Genomic DNA, 19,568 nt, shown 5'->3' with positions numbered 1-19,568 from the left:
TTGTTTGGATACAGCTTCCCCTTTTTGGTCAACCTCTCTCTCATTCCATCATCCTTCCTTTCCCTGCACATTTCCTTTTGATTTTTGTCTTTGTTTAAAAGGAGGGAAAAAAAAGTCTGATCTGTTCTTGGTGGAGGTATGCATTCCTTCTGAGTTGCTACTGTCATGACCAAATAACTTCCATGCCACCTCTGTTCCTATCAGCTACTCTTTAGCAGAGAGACAGATCAAGCCTCTAACATGACAACAGACAGCCCTCTTTTAGCAGACTCAGGAGTAAACACCAGCTCTGTGGCAGGGCAGACAAGTCTCCCTAACTTTATTTTTATGGTGCCAGCCATAAAGAACCCATCATAACCCCACGCTCAGAGTTACCATGACTGTTCCTGGGCACCTATGTACTGAGTTTCACAGGTAACTGCATATTCCCAGTTTCCAGATGCCCAAACTAAGATGTGTTTCCAGCTGGAAACATGTTACACAACCAAAGCACCTCCTGAGGCACCCACCAGATGAAAGGCAGAGGGGTCAAGGCTCCACCTTCCCAGGGGGAATACAGGACCACATCGAAGGGCAGGCAAGATTCCAAGAGAGCAGTGCCCTGTAGCAACATCTCCCTTCCAGGGGACTGCCACAGCTTGGACCTTCTCCCTTGTTTATTTTTGGCACTGCTGAGTGCATAGAGCTGCAGCCAAGGTCAGGACCAGCAGGACCTTGGCAGGAGCTGTGCAAGGGACAAGAGGCTGGGCCCAGCGGCCACCAAACTGCCAAAAAGGTTTAGTCACCAACAGGTTTGAACCTAAAAAATAAAAATATTCATGGATCAATTCTTGCCTGAAGCACAGTAAAAATGAGGATTGCATCTCCCAGCTGTTCATTCCCCTTCTCATCTGCTGTCACAGCTTAGCAGGTGTGAAGTTGAAAGATGAAGCCCGATACTCTCCCGCACCTCGAGCGGCACAGACAGCTCTGCTGCGACAAGGAGGGGCTGGCTGAACACCCCCCAAGAGCACCCAGTTCTCAGTTAGACATTGCTCTCTGCCCATGGGCCCACAAACTGCCTGCCCTGACGACAGGCTGTGCTTCCCAGAGGACACGTGGAGCAGTCCAAGCTCCAGCATGGACACATCTCGCTGTTCAGACTGTTTATGCTCACAGACAGCATTTGCCTTGCCCAGGGCAAAAAGCCACACCATTAGGAGGCTTTACAGCTACAGGACTATGGGCAAATGCCAGGAAACAGACCCCAAATGGTAATTTCAGGGGAATACTCTCAATTCATGTAAAGTCCCTCAAATCTCTGCAGTCCATGAAACCTCTGGGTTTAACCCAGGTCCAGCTGGGACATGAAGGACAAGACAGCAGCACCACTGGCAGCTCCATGACAAATCTGTTTGTTCTCTGACCACCCCCACACATTTGCTTGAAGAAATGGCTACTGCTGTGAATAGCAGTGGCTTGAGCAGGACAATAAGAATGAACTGCGTGCCCTCCTCCGCCTGAGCCAAGGGCCTGCCCGTGCCATTCCTGGGGGCCCAGCTCCGCTTTGGGCAGGCGCCACATGCGCTGCCAGGACCAGGGTAACAGAGCCCTCATAGCAGCTGCAGTGGCTATTTTATTTCACACCCAGAGTACAAGATGTACGTTGTATCAGGAGACGCTCTGGAATAGGAAACTGTGCTCTTCCCCAAAGAGCCTCCGCTGCAGCCCAAAATCAACATGTTCCAAGCTCAGCTCACCTCCCTAAGCACCCAGGCCAGGCAGGGACAAGCACGTCAAAACACTGGAAGATGCTCATTTTCACATTTTGAGCTGAAGTCTGGGTTGTTTCACTGAGCCATTTGGTGATCACCACGCTGTTCACCCTTTTCCACCTGCAGTCTGTGCTTCCTGCTCCAGAGACAGCGGGGTGGACAAAGCAGCCCAAGGTGAAGCAAGCACTTCACAGCGAGCACACCTTGCACCACACACTGGGCTACCAAAAGGCTTTCCCCTCACAAACAGTTCTCACAGCTCAGCAGCAGCTTTCCTTATCCAAACAGAGACAAAAGTGAGTGATTTCATCCCTCCATGGCCAAATGAGGTTTAAGCACACAAGTGCTCAGCCGTTCAGAGGCAGCGCTGGGTGGCTGCTGCTGTGCTGCCATTGCACCCCGGGAGGCTGCCCCGGGAGGCTGCCTCGCTGGGGAAGAGTTATGGGGAGTCAGAGAGGCTGAAATCACTGACATGGCCCTCTCTGCTTGACTCATCTAGCCCTCCCTGTTTCAAGAACAAGATCAACCCAAAGAAGCATCCCTACTAAAGGAAGCTCTGCCCACAGCACCTCTCTGCCAGCCTCCCTCTTGCAGCGTGGTTTGGAATTCAAGGCCAAAGTCCCCCCTGCAGCACAGCACCCAAAACTGGCCTGATGGAGAATGGGAGAGGGAATGGGATGATAAGATCACGCCACACTAAAATCAGAGTGTAGGATTCAATGATGTGCTGCTGCTGGAAGGAGGGGATCCCCTCCATGGCCCTGTCTCACTCTTTCCCATCCCCAGCACTCGTCACACAAGGACAGTGGAGCTCCCCAAATCCCACACTGAGCTAATTCAGCTTGCTAAGTAAGAGCAGATGGTTTTCTCTTGCTTGAGTGAACTCGACCATTCCGGTCATGGGACCCAAGGCCAGAAGAAAAAAAGAATGGCAGTGCATAGCTTCACCTCCAGATCATCACTGCCTTTCTTATCTTTTGTGCTTGTTGCCATCCCAAAACAGACTTCTGCTCTGGAAGAGTCTTCAGTCTCCAGAACCTCAAACCTCTGGTTTAGACTAATTTCACATTATAGCCATAGTGAATGTAGACTGGATTGTCAGTCTACTCACCAGGCATTTCCTAAGCAGCTTCTAAACCCACTGTACAGAAAGGAGCATGGCAATTGCTTTTCACCCTCATTTTCAGTGATTTTAAAACTAATTTAATGAAAATTAAAGTAGCTTGTTTCAGGACAAGCTCTCTAAGGAGTTTCCAAACCAATACTGCAACTCTTCTACCATTTGTGCACTTACTCAGGACTGCAGATGAGAGCCCAAGGGCAGCACCAACCCAACTGCCACAACCCTACTTTCTTCACACTCATTTTACTGTGCTGATTAAATACAACTCAGCCATATCCCAGCCAGACTATTCATGGTATTATAAGGGTATAAACTGCTACAAAAATGTATCTCCAAATTACAACACGCTTAGCATCTATCCTCAGGCCTACATTAAACACTCCTCATGCCAGCTGCACTCCAGGCTCTGCACCTCAGCCACAGCCCTTTCATCCCTCTTTGCTTCACTTGATGTTGACTGGTAATGATCAAGAATTCAGAAAACACTTGGAGCTTCTCCTCTCATCTTATCTTAGGTGCTTGGAAAGTCTAATAAAAAACCTCCCAAACGTAACTACTGGAGCTGGGGAGCAAAGAAAAGCTAAACGGTGTGGCTGATACACAGCTGGATACTTGTAGCTATCAAAGGACTATCAAAGAACTACAATGGACACAAGGAGGAAACAGGTGCCGGACCAGAAGAGGACCAAATATGGCATTTGCAGTTTTACAACAAAGCGGACCTTGAGTTACTGTTTAAGCACTTACAAGCAAGACTCAGCACCTTTCTTTCCAGGCAAGACTACACAGCACAGCTCACCCACTGCATCCCCTGGGACTGTATGTAATTATTCAGCTGTAAAATCTCTTATGATAACTTCATCTGACTTGACTTTGTTACTGAAAATATTTTACACCAATTCATCCTTCTAACCTGAGCACTGGCTACTCCTACACTTGAAAACTCATGCACAATACATTGCACTGGTTCACAGTCAAAAACCCAAGACAGCTGAACTCCATGTGGTCGAAGGGGATTTGCTGAGCTCAGTCTCAGTTCATCAGGCAGTATTGTGCAGGGTTTTTCTTGGTATCACTGTTGATGAAGACAGTAAGCCTCTTTGTTTATTTTTTCCCCAGAAGCACGAGCAAAAGCAAACAGAAAAACCAGACCTACAGAACAAATAGGTTATCCCTGCTACAGAGCACCTGGCCCTGGGCAACCAGTTCGTGATGTCCACGATGACACAAAATCCCACAACATTAAGTCTTTTCTGCCTCTGTAACAGGTTTCCAGCCAAAAAGCAGCAACCTTATTTGCCCAGGTAGGAATCAGCCCCATCTGTCAAAGCCAAGTGCCTTATGGCAGCATCCCACAGCCACAAAGTCACACACACACCAGTGAGCCCAGCACAGGTCTGGGGGGGACTCTTCCTGCTTGGTTTGTTTGCTTTTGGTAGAAACCCTGGTTTTTTGGTACAAACCCTGCAGCTAAGAAAAAGGTTGGTTTAGAGGGGCCCAGGACTGCTCTGCTTCAGGCTGAGACAGGAACACACAGCAAGTCTGGGGAGCACAGGGTGGTCCCCATCACCTTCATCCCATGTCAGAGTGGTCACCACTGAGGAAGGCAAAGTGCAGCAAGAACTTGGATCAGGGAGCTGGGCACAAGCACAATACAAGAGAGGTAAGAAAATACACCCTCTGTGTAGAACCAGCCTTCTATTTGCCTCTGGTGGTTGATGAAGGTGCCAACGAATCATTTTATTCAAACCTCTCTATTTCAGAAGTTCCCCAGCACTCTGCAGCATAAAGCCTTCAGTGGAATTTCATACAAGACCTTAAGTCCAGAGAGACAAAAGAGCCCGAAAAACATTATCTCAGCATCTCCAGTTCTTTTGCCTTCCAGGGTGTATTTTTCAGGGGGAATTTTTCTAAAGCTGATATTATCCAGCCCAAGTCCCTTCTTTTTGCCTGAAGCATGTAGTAGTGGGAGGCCATGTCTCCTTGAGCTGCTACATAAACCATACCAACACTCCCCTAGGGAACACGGAGTCTTTTCCTTCTCCCATGCTTCACTGCAAGCAAACAATCTGGATCTTCAGCACTCTCATTTCCAAATCTCTTTTGGCTGTGTGCATTACATAACCAAAAAAATGGCAGCTGACAAGACACAAAGAAAAATGCTTGGGAGAGTAGCTGGAAGATGGTCGACACCAGCAACACTGGAATTCACTGGGCAACACTCAACTAGAAATATAAAGGACTTAATCCTTACAGCACTAACCTCAAACCCTCAGAACAGTAATTAGGATGAGAGAATAAATCCCAAATAATGGTATTTCCGTTCTCCCATGAGACAAGACGAAGTGCAAAAAAATTTTCTCTTGACCTAAAGTGTGTTGTTCCAGATGCATGAGCCAGATGGACCTCATGGCTGCTGCTTTAGTTAATACTTTCCTGCTACTCCAAGAACTGACTACTTTAAGAAACTATCCAAAGCAGAAGACTACTCTTCCTCATGAAAAGTATAAAACCCATCAAACAGACAGCTTGCTGCAGTAGACGCTCATGACTGAGCTATTAAAAAGCACAAGAAATTGCTTGCTCATTAAAGCTGTCTTTCCTACAAGGGAAAGGCCTTCCTGTGCACCTTGGCAAAGGCAGGAACTAACACCAAAAATGTAGGTAATGACAGCAGAACTCAGAAACCCTCTGTGAATCCACCTATCACCACATCTCAGCGCCTGCCCTGAGATGTGGAATTTATTTTTATTACAAATAAGAGGCACTTCATGAACTATTTGAATCTGCCCAGAGGACTTTTCAAAGAAACACGAGCATATACATGTCACAACAAGGCACAAATAATTGCGCTCCACCTGGGAAGGACTGAGGGAGCCTAAATGGAGCACTTCAAATTCTGACGTATTTATTTGCCGAAAGCTTGCAAGCATCTCCTCCTAATTGCATCATCCACCGAGAAAGCCTTTTGGGTAGTACAACAGGAATGGAAACACTGGGAAAGGAGACCACAGGGAAGGAGGAAACACTCCTTCTTTCCTTTGAACTTCTGATTAGTTTCCATTAGAAGACTCTGGTGTGTCTGAAGGCGTTTCCCATGGACCAGGCTTTATCTACATAGAGTCAAACACTGGTACTGAAGGCACAACAGACTCCTGGCTTCACTTAAAGCCAGTCAGTCTTTCACCCCTAAACCACTTCATCCCAAGGGAACTGCCCTGGCAAGCTCACCAACAGCTCCAGCAGCATGTTCAGAGGAGCAGGGATGACAGGAGTGCGTGGCAGATACCAGGCTTGCTGACAACCTCTCCCACCTGCACTTATCTCCACTGATTTTAGAGAGCTAATAGGGGCGTTTGCTACACCAGCTCATTTACTACCAAGTGAACTACCACAACACTCATCCAGGAAAAGACAAGAGCAGGACAACCTGCTGGGGGATAGGGGCTTGTCCTGTGGTCACAGGTACCTACAGAAAGGATGCTTATTCATGGGCTTATTTAAGCCAGTTAAGAAGAGGGTAAACCAGAACAGGGCACGTAGACCCAGTTCAGAGGACGTGGAAGGCTCTGCACTGCACAACAGCAGGAGGTTTGGATGCCCTGCCAAAACCAGTAGACCCTGTGCTGCAAAGCCACAGCTGAGCTCAGACACAAAGAGCCCATCAGCAACTCCAGGGTAGGCTGATGAAGTGTCAAAGCTTTCACTCATTCCTAACTTAAAGCTTCTAAAAAACACGGAAACTAGTGTTCAAGCAAAGGCAAATTAAAGCCTGAATTAATCTGAATTAACTAAACACAACAAACTTATACCCAAAAAATGCAAGATTCAATAACAAAATTAAGAGCCTTCAGTGTAATCACAATAAAGCACACAAATCCTTTACATTTTGTATTAATCAAATTAAAATGGCCAGCCAGACTAGCAGGTTTCCTGCTGAACAAGCACACTCAGTACCATTCCCAGTCCTCCCACCCAGTTAACAGGACTTCAGCAACCCCAGTATTTCTGTGCAGGCTGGAAGATCTCCCTCCACGCACATCCCAACGCTGTTTAATTCAAACAGCCAAAACCATGCTGCTAAAACAGCAGGGCCAAACTGAAAAGCTTTCTTCTCTAGAGGTAAATGGCAACCAAGTAGTATTCTTACTGAAGCATTTACCTGTCAGGAAATATAGATACGACATGTTCTTTTATGACTTCAAAGAAAGGGTTCATGAAGATGAATATTTATTAAATGGCACTGCCAAGGGAAAAAACCAACCCACCCTCATGGGCCAAAAGTCAGAATCCTACAGCAGTTCATGCTTTGTTATCTTTAATTACAGAAGTAATTCCCTTAAAGCTTATTCTATGCATGTAACAGTCTTTCCCACAGTACCTCAGCAATGCTAATAACTCTTCCTCTGTGGCTCTAAAAGAAACCCTGCTCCCTGGTTTACAAAACTTTACCCGGTTGCAAGCAGGCAGTTGCCCCAATCCTGTGAAGTCAGCCCCAAAAGAACAGCAAGATGGATTTAAAAAAAGCCTCAAAGCTCAGACACCAATACAATGAAATCTGCAATACTCTTACCCCTTAGGCAGCTCACTACAGGAATCTAGGGCTCTCCTTTCATCTTTGCACCACAGCACATTACGTTTTTCTAGAGATCAAGTAAATCAGTTGAATGGGAGGCATTTGCCTTTTGTGTCCCTAGAGCAGGGCAGCCTCAGTGAGACCCATTCCGCATGTTACACGTGCACATCTCTCACAAGGATTTCCACTGCAGATCCAGTGAGGGTCAGGCTGAAGGCAGCCTCCTGCATCACAAGGGTGAACACAAAATTCTCTGTTACAAAATGTACCAGGCCAGTGTACTGAGATCTCACTGTAGCTTATGTGAACCCAGCAAAGGCCAAGACATCTGTTTCAGCTAAGCAAACCTGTTGTGAATACAGAAGGCATGTGAACTATCTGACCAAAAACCTGGCTTCAAAACCTGCATTCCTATAATCCACTGTGATCTCAGCAACACTCCAAATAGCCTCCATCCAACTGATAGGAAAGAGCTGTCTCATCAACCCAGCAAAAACCGAGCTCAAAAAGCACCAGAGACAGCCAGCTGGGATATGCTGAAATCCAGTGTGAGAAGCCCTGCACTGGCTAGTGCAGCGATAGCCTCCAACCTACGTGGTTTGTCAGGTTTCCCAGTTCACCCTGAAATGAGCAACCCACCACCTCGATCCCCACCTTGACAGCACCCCTGGCTGTCACAAGCAGGGAGGCAGAAGCAGACTCTGAGTTGCTGCTGCTGGAAGAGCAAGAGCATGCTGCTGTGCTCATCATTTTGCTCTGGATGAATTCTGGTATTCTTCAGCCACCCTCAAGGGGATTTGCTATCCCTTCCCAAGATGCTCCTTACAGACTAACTCAAACCATGTTCTGCTGGAGAAGATGCAAGAGAGAGAGAAGGGGAAGAAAATAAACCAACTTCAAATGCAAGAAAAATAAAAAATTATTCCAGACACCTTGCACTGTCACCGAGGCACTGGGCAAAACGCCAGCACAGCCCTCCCTCCTCTCCCCCAGACAACGAGAATGTGAGAAGCCAGCTGAAATCTGGTGCCCCTGGGGAGAGCCGTGCTGCAGGAATGTTAAATCGGCCGAGCTTTTAATCTAGGACGAAAAAAATGCTGGCAAAACAGCACAACAACTGGCACTGGCGATGGGAAGGACGGTGCCTCTGCCAGGCTCTGCACCTTCCTCCCGGCAGAGCCAAACTTAATTCAACCACTTCTGGCCGACGAGCCGAGGCGCAGAGAGACCAGGAGGAATTCTCCTTGAATGGGGTTATTCAGAGGAGCCATAAAATCCGCCTGCGTTTGTCGGAAGCCGGATGCAGCCTGGGAAACTGGCCTGGCTACCTGGCCCTCCATTTTCACTGCCAACAGGTGATCCTGGCTGCCCACCCGCTGCCAGGTGACGAGAGAACCCTCTCCTGGTCACAGTTCTCCAGCAAACCAAGTGCAACAGCCACTCCTGCGCCCGACAGTGTTCTCACTGTCATTCTGTTAAAGTGCTTCTTTTTAAGCAAGGGGACAACCCCCGTGTGCGCCCAGCGCAGCGCCAGGAGCCCGGGCCGGGCACAGAACCCGGCTGAGCTCCCGACGAGCCGCCCGTGCCCGGCGGTGCGGGGGCACCGGCGGGGCTCCGACCCACCGGGGGGCCGGGCAGGACGGGGGGCTCTGGCCCGGGGCCGGGCCAGCTCATTTCAGCCGAGCTCAGGGCGGACCCCCGTGCTCGGAGCCCGCAAACAGCCCGGTCCCGGCGGGAGCTGGGACGGTGCGGGAGGGAGTTTCCCCCGCGGACAGCCCGGGACGGCGGGAGGCGGCCCGGGACCACCGCCCGCACGAGTTTGGCGGCTCGGCTCGGCTCGTTCGGCCCGGCCCGGCTCGGCTCAGCTCGGCTCGGTTCGGCCCGGCCCGGCTCGGCCCGGCCCCGCTCGGCTCAGCTCGGCTCGGTTCAGCCCGGCTCGGCTCGGTTCAGCCCGGCTCAGCTCGGGTCAGCCCGGCCCGGCTCGGCTCGGGTCAGCCCGGCCCGGCTCGGCTCGGGTCGGCTCGGCTCGGGTCAGCCCGGCCCGGCTCGGCTCGGGTCAGCCCGGCCAGGCTCAGCCCGGCTCGGCTCAGCTCGGCTCGGTTCAGCCCGGCTCGGCTCGGTTCGCCCCAGCTCGGCTCAGCCCGGCCCGGCTCGGTTCGGCCCTGCCGGCTCTCACCTGCGGCCGCGGCTCGCCCGGCCCCGCGCCGCCCCGGCCCCCGCTCCGGGGGTGCCCCCGGCCCCTGCCCGGGCAGCGGCGGGGCCTCCCGCCCGCTGCCGCCGTTCAACAGGTGCGCGGCCGCACTCACCTCTCCGCCATGGCCGCTGTGCCATCGAGCGGGGCAGGATGTGAAACCCGATCCCGGCCCCGCCCGGGGGCGGCGCGGCCCGGCCCGGCCCGGGACCCCCGGCCGCTCCCCGGGTCCCTCTGCCGGGGGCCGCCGCGCCGGGCCGGGGCGGGGCCGGGCGGGCCGGGCGGCAGCGGCGGGGCCGCGGTTCGAGGGCAGCCCCTGGCGGCGGCGGCGGAGCCCGACCGAGCCTCGGGGGATGGAAACAAGGAGAGGGGGAGCGGAGCCGGGGCTCAGTTTTGGAGCCGCTCGAGTGTTATTTGAGCTACAGGTCAATGGCGACAGTCGGCGGTCGTGACCCGTCGCGTGAGGAGACCCGCGGTCAGGGGCTGACACGCTGCCCCCCTCGGGGACCCTTGGGGAGCGGTGTTGGGGCGGCCCCAGGAACAGCCTGTGCTCGCTGCTGGATCGGGGAACCGCGGCCCCCGGCGCTGCCTCCCCCCGCCCGAGGCACACGGGGCGTCACTGGTCATGCTCTGCCCTCTGCTACTCACGGCACCCTCCAAGAGCGGGGATGGAAAGCGGCAGAACCAGCCTGGAGCATCGAGAGAAGAAAGTGCCTTTGCCTATGCTGCCTACTGGGCCGTCCCTGCTTTCAGGTGTGAGAGTACCAAACCTTTGCTCATTCTGAGTTGTAAGGCTGCCATGCTCTGGGTTTGCCCAGTGTTCTCTTTTTTTGCCCCAGCAATTTTGTCTGGGCAGATATTGTAGATTTTCTGTCTTCCTCTGTGTCCTGAGCACACAGTAGACTGGCCAGAGCTGTGCAGGAACACCAAGTGTGTCCCCAGCACATGCACAGATGGACTGGCAAGGTACAAACAGTGTAAGTTCAGAGGCCTCAGGAACAAGCAGAGCCCTGCTCCTCGGCCAGCGTGAGGAGTCTGAATAAACAAGCTATGCACTAAAGGTCAGCCCTGCTAGATCAGCTTCTGTCAGCCACCGGTTTGGAGAATGTCACTTGGCACGGTGGCATGGCAGAGCCCCTGCTATCTCAGTAACTGCTGCAGTGTGGCACTGCTCCCAAGCTCCTATGCTTCCAGAATAGGAACAAACCCATACAGAGGCAAATCCTGGGGTTTGAGCTGCCCGGATGCCTTAGACCCTCTAACTAGGGGCCAAGACTTGACAGATATTTGGTGGATTTTGCCACTAACAAAGTGATTTTTGGCCCATTTCACACCATGCAGCAAATGTCTGCTACAGTCAGAAATGAGTCTGTTCAGCTTATTAATGACCCTGGGCAAGCCAATGGCCGGGGTCCCACACAGAGCGACACTGCACTCGTTTGCACATGGCATTTTGGCACTTCTGAAAACTTGAGGGTAACTTAATCTGAAGACATTCCCGTGCAAGTCCCACTGCACTTTTAAATAACAAATAGAGAGACAGTGAGATCATGGCCGCTGCGCTCGGGGCTGGTCTCACAGCTGCACTTGCTTACGGGGGGGTCCCTGAGCGGGGCCAGCGGGGGCTGGGAAGCTGCTGGACATGCCCGAGGTGCTGCGGGACAGCAGGCAGGGGAGGCTGAATTCTGTGGGGCTGCAAAGCTCAGGGACTGAGGCACAGGCTGGCAGGAAATGAAGGGGTGAGTTAAGCCAGGTCTGCGTTGGAAACAAAAATCTGCTGGTCTGGCTCTACTGTGGTCAAATTGGCAGCTCTCCTTGTGGAGGTGCAGAGATTACTCGTCTTTGCCAATACAGGCTATACCTGTCCTCAGGGAAACAGCGATACTGGGAAAACGCTTATAAGCAGCCTGACAGTCTCTGTTCAAGGGCTCCTGCCGCTACAGACCTGGTGTATAAGAATTTTAACAACCTGATTGACATCACTGTGCTAGAAAGAGACTTTGGACAGGCTGAAAATAAGAGCTGGGGACATGGGAGATTGCAGGGGCCCCAGCTTCAGGGGATCCCCAAAGTGAGGGACCTGACACAGTAAGTGTAAAGTTGGCTGCAAGAGAGGCCAGACAAGTAGTATTTTTCTTCTGCAATGTTCCCATTTTATTTTGCATATTTCAGGGGTTAATGATAACAGGTAGGCTGTTTTCCACCAACACCTTCGGCAGCCTCACTGGAGAACCTGAACATCATCGCTTGGCTGCTGCAGCTCAAACTCTTGGGATGTTATTCTGCACTGAGATTCTGTCTCTCTTGAGGCCAAAGAAGGTTAGATGGAGGCACTCAAGGATGCAGAGGACACACTGGGATGACATCCCAGGTCAGTCCGACTCATGGGCTGGCAGCTCTGTCCTGACCTGCACGAAGTCACACAGCAGCAGGCATCAAAATGCAGAGCAAAGAAACCACTATGAAGTCAGAACCTCTCCATTGGAGTAGGGTCACACACCTGCTGACATCAAGGACACTCCTGGGAGCAGAGATCCCCACTGCTGGACAGGAAAGCTGGGTGAAAGGTGGTTCAATTACCAGGCACGACAGTTCTGAGACTGTGACTTGCACACAGGAGTGAAGCTGAGCCCACCTCTTCAGAAGAGCCAGGGAGTGCCAGTGAACATGGGCACTGTCAACACCAGTCACTCAGGGAGGGGGAGAGAAATCCCAAAGGGGAACAATGAAGCAGCTAAGGGAAAAGCCTCTTTCGTGGGAACTTTGTGGTGACTTTTTCAGAGACTTTCACAGTTCAAGCAGTCACGGGCCGAGGAAAACTTCTGCTATTGGTACCTGGTACAATAGCACAAGGAGGTTCTCCTTCACAAATACAAGTGGGTCACTCTGTGACATGTACATGGGAGATCAAGCCCACCAGTCACAATGCCTGTTATCAATACACCAAAAGGGGCAGCAGGAGGTGAATATGAAGTGACTGAACAGCCTCTGAGAGCGTGGCAAAGATATTGCACTGTCTCAGAGAGCAGAGGGCCCTAGCTCTTTTGCTAATAAAAAACCCATATTGCCTAAAAGAAGAAACAGCCTTCATGAATTGTGAGGCTGTGAACACCAGATCCCTGTAAGATGAGTTAAGTATGATCAATGTTTCCAGGCCAAGGTATCCCCTTGCTGCCTGTTCTGGGCTGAAGGCTTTTTCCTACAACTATCACTGCAGAACTGGAAAAGGAGCCAGCTCCCTGAGATCATGCTGGAATTTTTCTTCAGATGCTGCTCCCAAGTAGAAGAAGCTGTATTTCGAGTTGTACGCCCTTTTGTGAAGCTGCTCAGCTGATGGATGTTCGTTCTTGGGCACACACTCCACATCAGAAAATGGCAGGTAGAGGACCTGGAATGAGGGGTCTTTTTCATCTGGAGGTGTGGAAGAACCAGTGATGCTACAGCTATGGAAAGCTCGGGATTGCACTGCTGCTGCCCTGCCCCACTTGTCCCAGGCTGAGAGATGTTTAATGCCCAGGCAGATGTGCATTTGAGCTCAGGTCCTCACCCTCGACCTCACCTGAGCTACATTCCAGTGAAACTTGTGCCAGGCCCATCCACTGGGTCAGCAGGCACTTGACCCTGCTTACCGTCACCAAACCTGCTCTGCTCATCTTGCGTGGTAAGTATGGCACTGTTGGGCTGTCACCTTGTGTCCAGCTTGCCTGTCACCTCCTCCTGCCTCCAGCACCACAACCCCCACAGCTGGGAAGGGGGGCAGGAGTAGGAGCAGCTCTGTGCACTCTTGTAGTGAAGGAGCCAATCACACCAGAAAATGTTCTATGAAAGCCCTGTGTTAAACAGGTTAAACTACTGCCCAGATACTCCTGCGAGTGCTGACATGCGGGCAAGGTTTCTCACTGTGGGGAGCTCTTTGTTGCAACAGGAAATAAGATAAAGTGCTGGACTGGCTGGGGCTGCTGGGTTCACTCAGATGGGTGATGGAATCTCTGTCCTTGGAGATTTTCAGGGTTTGGCTATGTAAAGCCATGATTGACCTGATCTAGTGCTGGTGATGGTCTCACTTCAAGGAAGAGCTTGAGCTAATGCCCACTAAAGGTCCCTTCTGTAACTCCATGCCTGGGAGGTAGAGGTTTGAGCTGGGCAGACATATGTGGTGAATTCTCCAGTATTTCAGCACAGACATCTTGTATCCAAGATCTCGGATACCTTGTTGAACGGACCAGGCTGACCTGGGTGGAGGAGTTGCTGGCTGAGGTTCTCTGGATTGTGTGCTGTGAGAGTCCTCTCTGACAAATAGTCTTATCAAGTATGAGGCAAAGAAAACATCCCTGTTCTTCAATAACCTTGTCTGTTTTGTGAAGCTGACTGAAGATACTGAATAGCCCAGAGCAGTCCTTTGCAAGAAGATAGTTGGAGATACTTGACCATTTGTAAAAATACCTGTTTTTAAGGAGCAATCAGCAGTTTTTTTATAGCGGGCACGATGTAAATTTATATAACCAACCAGGTGTTCTGCAGTGGGGCTTTTTAAAAATCATCCTGTCCTAATTTTTTCTGCCTTGCCATCTTTAGCTCCCTGGCAGGGGGAGCAGCCGCGCTATTGCGTTACCGCTTGGCAATGGCAGCAGCTGGCGGTAACCCAACCGGAGCAGCATGGGACAAGGAAACAGATGGAGCAGCAAATGCTCTTTGTTTCCTTTTCTGCTTTCTAAAACAGATTGTGACTAAAAACACACAGGAGAGGCTTTTGCCATCTTCCCTGCTACCGTGGCTCCCTGGCTGCAGCCAAAGCCATGGCATTACACAGCAGGGGTAACCCCTCCCTGCTGCAGAGCCGAGTTCTGCCCTTATGGAGAGAGCTGCAAAGAGAGGAAGGGCATCAGGTACGGTGGTTACAGGCCCTTGGAGGGGAAAGAAGGGTGCAGCGGGTGAGATGGGTGAACTGAGCTGAGGACCCCCTATGCAACAAGTCCTGCTCCTGCTGCTCTGAGTCCTGGTTCTGGTGTTCATTTGAGCTTCAGTAAACCACATCAGCTCATTAAAGTGGCACAGAATGAAAGGGAGTGGTGTTTTGACAGGTTAGGAGTTTAGGAACCTGAACTGGCCCGATGGATGATCTGGCAAGCACTGGGATGAGAATGAGGAGCAGAGCCACCCCAGAACATGCCAGGAGGAGAGAAAAACAGGGAAGGAAGGTGGAGGTGGGATGTCCCTGGTGAAGCAGATCGACTCTGCTGTGCAGGGCAGTCCTTGTCCCAAAGCTAGACAGGACATGGGAAGGGAGGTCCATGCTACCAGGTCACATTCTGTGAGCCAAACTCTGAGGCTGCTGGCAATGGAAGTCAGGAAAATGTCCCCAGCAGAGGTTTGCCTGTCTTGCTTCAAAATTCCTGTGGGATGAAAACTCCCCACAATATGTCCCTGACACCACATCAGTTATAGGTTCCCAAAGAACTTCTACTGTATCACAACCTCACACACTTTTCTGTGTCTGGTAAGAGCCCTGCTGCTCTTGTCTGTGTCTGCTAAGGATTTACTGATGGAGCTGGGCAATGGTGCTCTCTGCCTCGCAGGAGATGTTAATACTTTGGAAAATGTGAAACTGTCTCACCAACAGCTGCCTTGAGCTGGGGGACAGCTGCCCAGAGCAGAGGACACTTGCTAAGAGGCCTGTGGCCAAGGCTGATGACACGAGACTGAGCTGGCAGCACCACGTGCACCCAAACAGCAGCGTGAGCAGTGGTGACACAGCTGTGCTACCTCCTTGAACCTCCCTGCTTCTTCTCCCACCGAGCTGCATGTGCTGCCTGGCCTGTCTGGTTTTGCTGTGGCTGATGTTTGTGCCAGATGATGTAATATTGTTGTAGGTACTTGCCAAGAACCAGTTTATTGTTTAGCCACAGAGAGAACCTCTAATTCCTCAAATTAATCCTGCAGTCTGATGTTTTTTTCTTACAAGCCTTGGTCAGTTAATTGAATCCCCATTCCTGTGAGTAACCTGGAAGGAAGGTTCCACAGTCAGGACTTGGGAGTTAAAGAAAGATGAGGATTTGTGAGATCATCTTTGCCATTTCTCACCAGTGCAGAGGCTCTTCTGAGAGTACTTCTTGCTGGCCTTGTCTCCTGGGGTGATCATTCAGATATCTGAGATCCCCTCAGGGTGTTTTGCCCAAGTTTTATCAGCTTCATCCCATTATTCCTGTTCTTCTTAACTAACAGAAAAAATTGTTCCATTTTGTTGTTTATAGGTGTCCTCAACTGCATGTTGTTATTTCTGACTATATCCTTTCAATAAAATAATACAGATTTCATTTTTTAAAACTCAAACGTAATCCCTTTTGCCCTCAGATATTGTCTCGAGCTCTGCCTGCACACCATCTGCTTACTAATACATCCTGATAACAGAAATCCTATAGTGAGCACAAGAAGTGGGTGTTTATCTGTTATTCTTTCTCATATAGTCAAGGGTTTGAGGACCAGCCATGTTCCTGCTGAAGTGGGAACAGCAGCAGGTTCTTTGCTGTACCATGTACCCGCAGGGAGGGTGAAGTTTCCAAAGCTGTGGTTGCCAGCGTTGCGATGCCGAATGTCCCCGTGTGCTGCGCTGTGTCAGGCAAGCTCGGTTCCTCTCAGCATCCAGGAATTCAGCTTTAGGCAAACCCCTTCGAAAGCTGTTCTTTGCTAGTTTTTTAAACATCTTGGAGATCTACTAAGCAGATCAACTCAACAAGCAGCTTCTGGTGTTTTCATGTGAGTGCTGTGCACTCGGGCTGGGTGCTGACTGCCTGAACCATGTGCACCTCCTGGGCTCACTGTGAACAGCTGCTGTCACAGGAGAGAGGAAACTCTTGGTATTACACCTGAGCAAAGTCCCCCCCCCCCCCCCCCCCCCCCCGATGCAAACCCCAGGTAATCCCCCACAATGGCACAGCTGCATGAGGCCAAGGTCAGCCCCACCGTGCTCGGGTGGTCTGACGGGGCAGCCCAGGCTCTCGGGCAGCTCACGGGGAGCATGAGCTGAGGTCAGCCTGGAAAGTGAGTCTGCAGGTTGGGGGCGGGATCAGGCAGTGATGGTGACCAGGGTCAGACACAGTCCAGTGACAGGTCCACAGGGACAAGGCAGAGCTGAGGTCAGGCCAGACAAGCAGTCTGCAAGTTAGGGTCAGAAACACCCAAGGCTGGGCATGGGCACATCAGTGAGAGCACTGGAGACAAGCACACCTCAACACAGCTCAGGTGGGGACTGAGGGCCCAGGGCTGACCTGAAGTGGGGCTCCTGGGCAGGGCTGGGGTGAAAGCCCCAGGAGAGGCTGGCCTTTAAGGGCTTGTTATTGCCCTTGGGACCCTGAGAACAGCTTCAGGGGCAGATGCCGCAACAGCATGAGCATGGCCAGCTTAAATGAAGCCAAAGTTCTGCCTCCCCCAGGTCCTGATCTCCAGGAGTGGTTGACAAAGGAGACCTTCCCCCTTCCCTTACAATTCCTGGGCAGAAGTGGGTGTAGGTGCTGGCAGTGCTGCTCTTATTGAATCACACCAGGGCTTCTGGAAGGAGGAGCATTGCCCAGCACTAAAACTAGAAGACAAGCTGAGGACAGGGAGGTTGGTTCATGGGAGAAGCTCAAATCTCACCACCAGTGGGGTCCAGTCCTTGGGGAGCAAATTGGCCCTTATGTCACAGAGACGGACTACAATTCAAAAAAGCAGGGTCTGTCAGCCAGTCCCTTCCTGTGTCCTTTGCAACTTCATGCAGGCCAGGGGGCTGCAGTTGGGATCCATGTGAGGGAACAGAATCTGCTCAAATCTAGCTTGTGTAGTTACCATCAGATCCATTGGATACTTTGGAATGTGTTCAGGATCTTCTTTGCTGGCATACGGACATGGTCTGCACCAGCTTCACATTTTGAAGGGTATTTTATTTTTAATTTAATGTTTCAATAGCTCTCTTTAGAGTGCTTTGTAGGCATAGCTTTTTCCTCCTGGTGATACAAACTGTTCTGAGCCATTTTAAAATCTTCATGCTTCTTACAACCATGTTATCCTTTTAGTTTATTCATTTTTTAACAATCTCTTGGGGGAGGAATTTCTTTGTTGCTGTTGTTCTTTCAATGACACCAGATAGAACACATTATACTCCCTGTTATACATGGCTGTTCTAATAGCACAGTTCTGAATGAAGCCCCTCACACAACTCTGCACTGAACCCAGTTGCTTCTTTTATGTTCTCCAACCAGCTGCTCCAAAAATCAAGCCTTTGTGGTATCTAAAATGTAGCAGACGCACGATATGCTGATGTGACATTTACTCACTCAATATGGGGGTAATTGGAGACTTTTCATAATGATGATATTTTCTGCCTTGGCAGCCACTCTGATCTCCTAAATATATCACTGTCACCACCACTGGTTTTAAAGCCTGTTCACTACAATAGTCCTAATTCTCCCCTTTGCCTATTTAGGTGTGATTTTTCTACCTACAGGGATTCAGTGTTACATGTTGGAAGATTAAAATGGTTTAGGCACACTGAGTCCAAGGTTTCTTCAGCATCCAGCAGCACTCCTCCATATGCACAACAGAGTCGGTTCTCCCTGCACGTCTGCAGCCGGTGCTGGCAGTGTCCCACCACCCCTTGCCTTGTACCAGGGCCTGATAAGGTTGTACCCAGTCAAAACTGGGCAGTGCAATTGTTCTTCCTGGTTTTGGGATTGCTCCAATTTGTACAGGAGCACATTGGTGGCTCTTACTCAGTTTGTATGCCTTTTCAGGCTGGACTTCATTTGTTCATCCTCCATTAGGCATTTCCTGCTTCTCCGGTTTTGTCAACCTCCAGCCCCATCTTTTAACTACAAAAGCGAGTGGCCTTGCACCCTCACCCCACTCCCTGCACCCTCACCCCACTCCCTGCACCCCCACCCCACTCCCTACACCCCCATCACACTCCCTGCTCCTGGCCCATGGTACAGGCAGCGAGTGGTGGTCAGCAGGCAGTGAGGGCAAGGGCAGGAGGTGCAGGCAGGAGGCGACACAGGCAGACAGTGCAGGCAGGAGGCAGTGCAGCAGGTGGCACAGGCAGCAGGCAGTGCAGGCAGGCGGTGCAGGCAGCAGGCAGTACAGGCAGGAAGCAGGCCGTGCAGGCAGCAGGCAGTGCAGGCAGGCGGTGCAGGCAGCAGGTAGTGCAGGCAGCAGGCAGTGCAGACAGGCGGCGCAGGCAGGCGGCGCAGGCAGCAGGTAGTGCAGGCAGGCAGTGCAGGCAGCAGGCAGTGCAGACAGGCAGTGCAGGCAGGCGGCGCAGGCAGCAGGCCGTGCAGACAGGCAGTGCAGGCAGGCGGCGCAGGCAGCAGGCCGTGCAGGCAGCAGGCGGCGCAGCGCCGCATAACGAACAAGCGGTCCCACATGGTCTAGCGGTTAGGATTCCTGGTTTTCACCCAGGCGGCCCGGGTTCGACTCCCGGTGTGGGAAAGCTCAAGTCTTTTTTTTCTTTTCCTTCTTTTTTCCATTTCCCCTAATTCCTTTTCTTTTGTTTCCTAACTCTGCCTTTCCCCCCTCGCAGAGCGGGTGACACGGAACAGCTCCCGCCGCCCCGGCCCGGGGGGGTGCACAGACCCAGCCCCGGCCGCCCCTCCGGACCGAGCCATCCCACGGACAGGAATGCTCCTGTCGGGAAATGTGTGACCGGGGGATCTCCCTCGGCGCCAGCGGCGGATCCAGCCCAGCGTGGCTGTGTCCACCAACAGCCTGTGCCCTCCTGCCAGAGCCGGGCTCCACAGGCGAATGGGAGGGGACAAAAACCTCGGGGAAATCCCGCACCATGAGCCTGAGCACAAATGTCAGTCACAGGTGAGGGAACGAGGACACGGAACTGCTCAGAGCGGCCCTGGGGGCTGACTGGGAGCCCCGGGGTGAGGGCGCGGGAACATCCACAGC

General features: G+C 51.7%; 1 protein-coding gene and 1 non-coding gene across 3 annotated transcripts in view; one reads left to right on the top strand and one right to left on the bottom strand.

Annotated features, from left to right (window-relative positions):
• The window catches only part of LOC135423788 (rho GTPase-activating protein 39-like), a 56,204-nt gene extending 45,847 nt beyond the window's left edge, over window positions 1-10,357 (bottom strand). The window contains exon 1 of one of the 2 annotated variants that reach the window (XM_064674363.1): window positions 10,293-10,357. In XM_064674363.1, the coding sequence (XP_064530433.1) occupies window positions 10,293-10,342 (50 nt within the window). In that variant the 5' untranslated portion in view covers window positions 10,343-10,357. Of the gene's footprint in view, window positions 1-9,759; window positions 9,888-10,292 lie in introns of those variants that run through there. The other variant, XM_064674365.1, reaches the window with a different exon arrangement.
• An 8,674-nt stretch (window positions 10,358-19,031) lies between these two features.
• TRNAE-UUC (transfer RNA glutamic acid (anticodon UUC)) lies at window positions 19,032-19,103 on the top strand. Its single transcript has one exon. It is a non-coding gene; the product is annotated as a tRNA-Glu (tRNA).
• The last annotated feature ends 465 nt before the right edge of the window (window positions 19,104-19,568 follow it).

This window comes from Pseudopipra pipra, chromosome 17, assembly GCF_036250125.1.
Source record: "Pseudopipra pipra isolate bDixPip1 chromosome 17, bDixPip1.hap1, whole genome shotgun sequence".
Taxonomy (NCBI): domain Eukaryota; kingdom Metazoa; phylum Chordata; class Aves; order Passeriformes; family Pipridae; genus Pseudopipra; species Pseudopipra pipra.
Note: the sequence above shows the minus strand (reverse complement) of the source record. Positions and strands in the feature narration are given on the sequence as shown.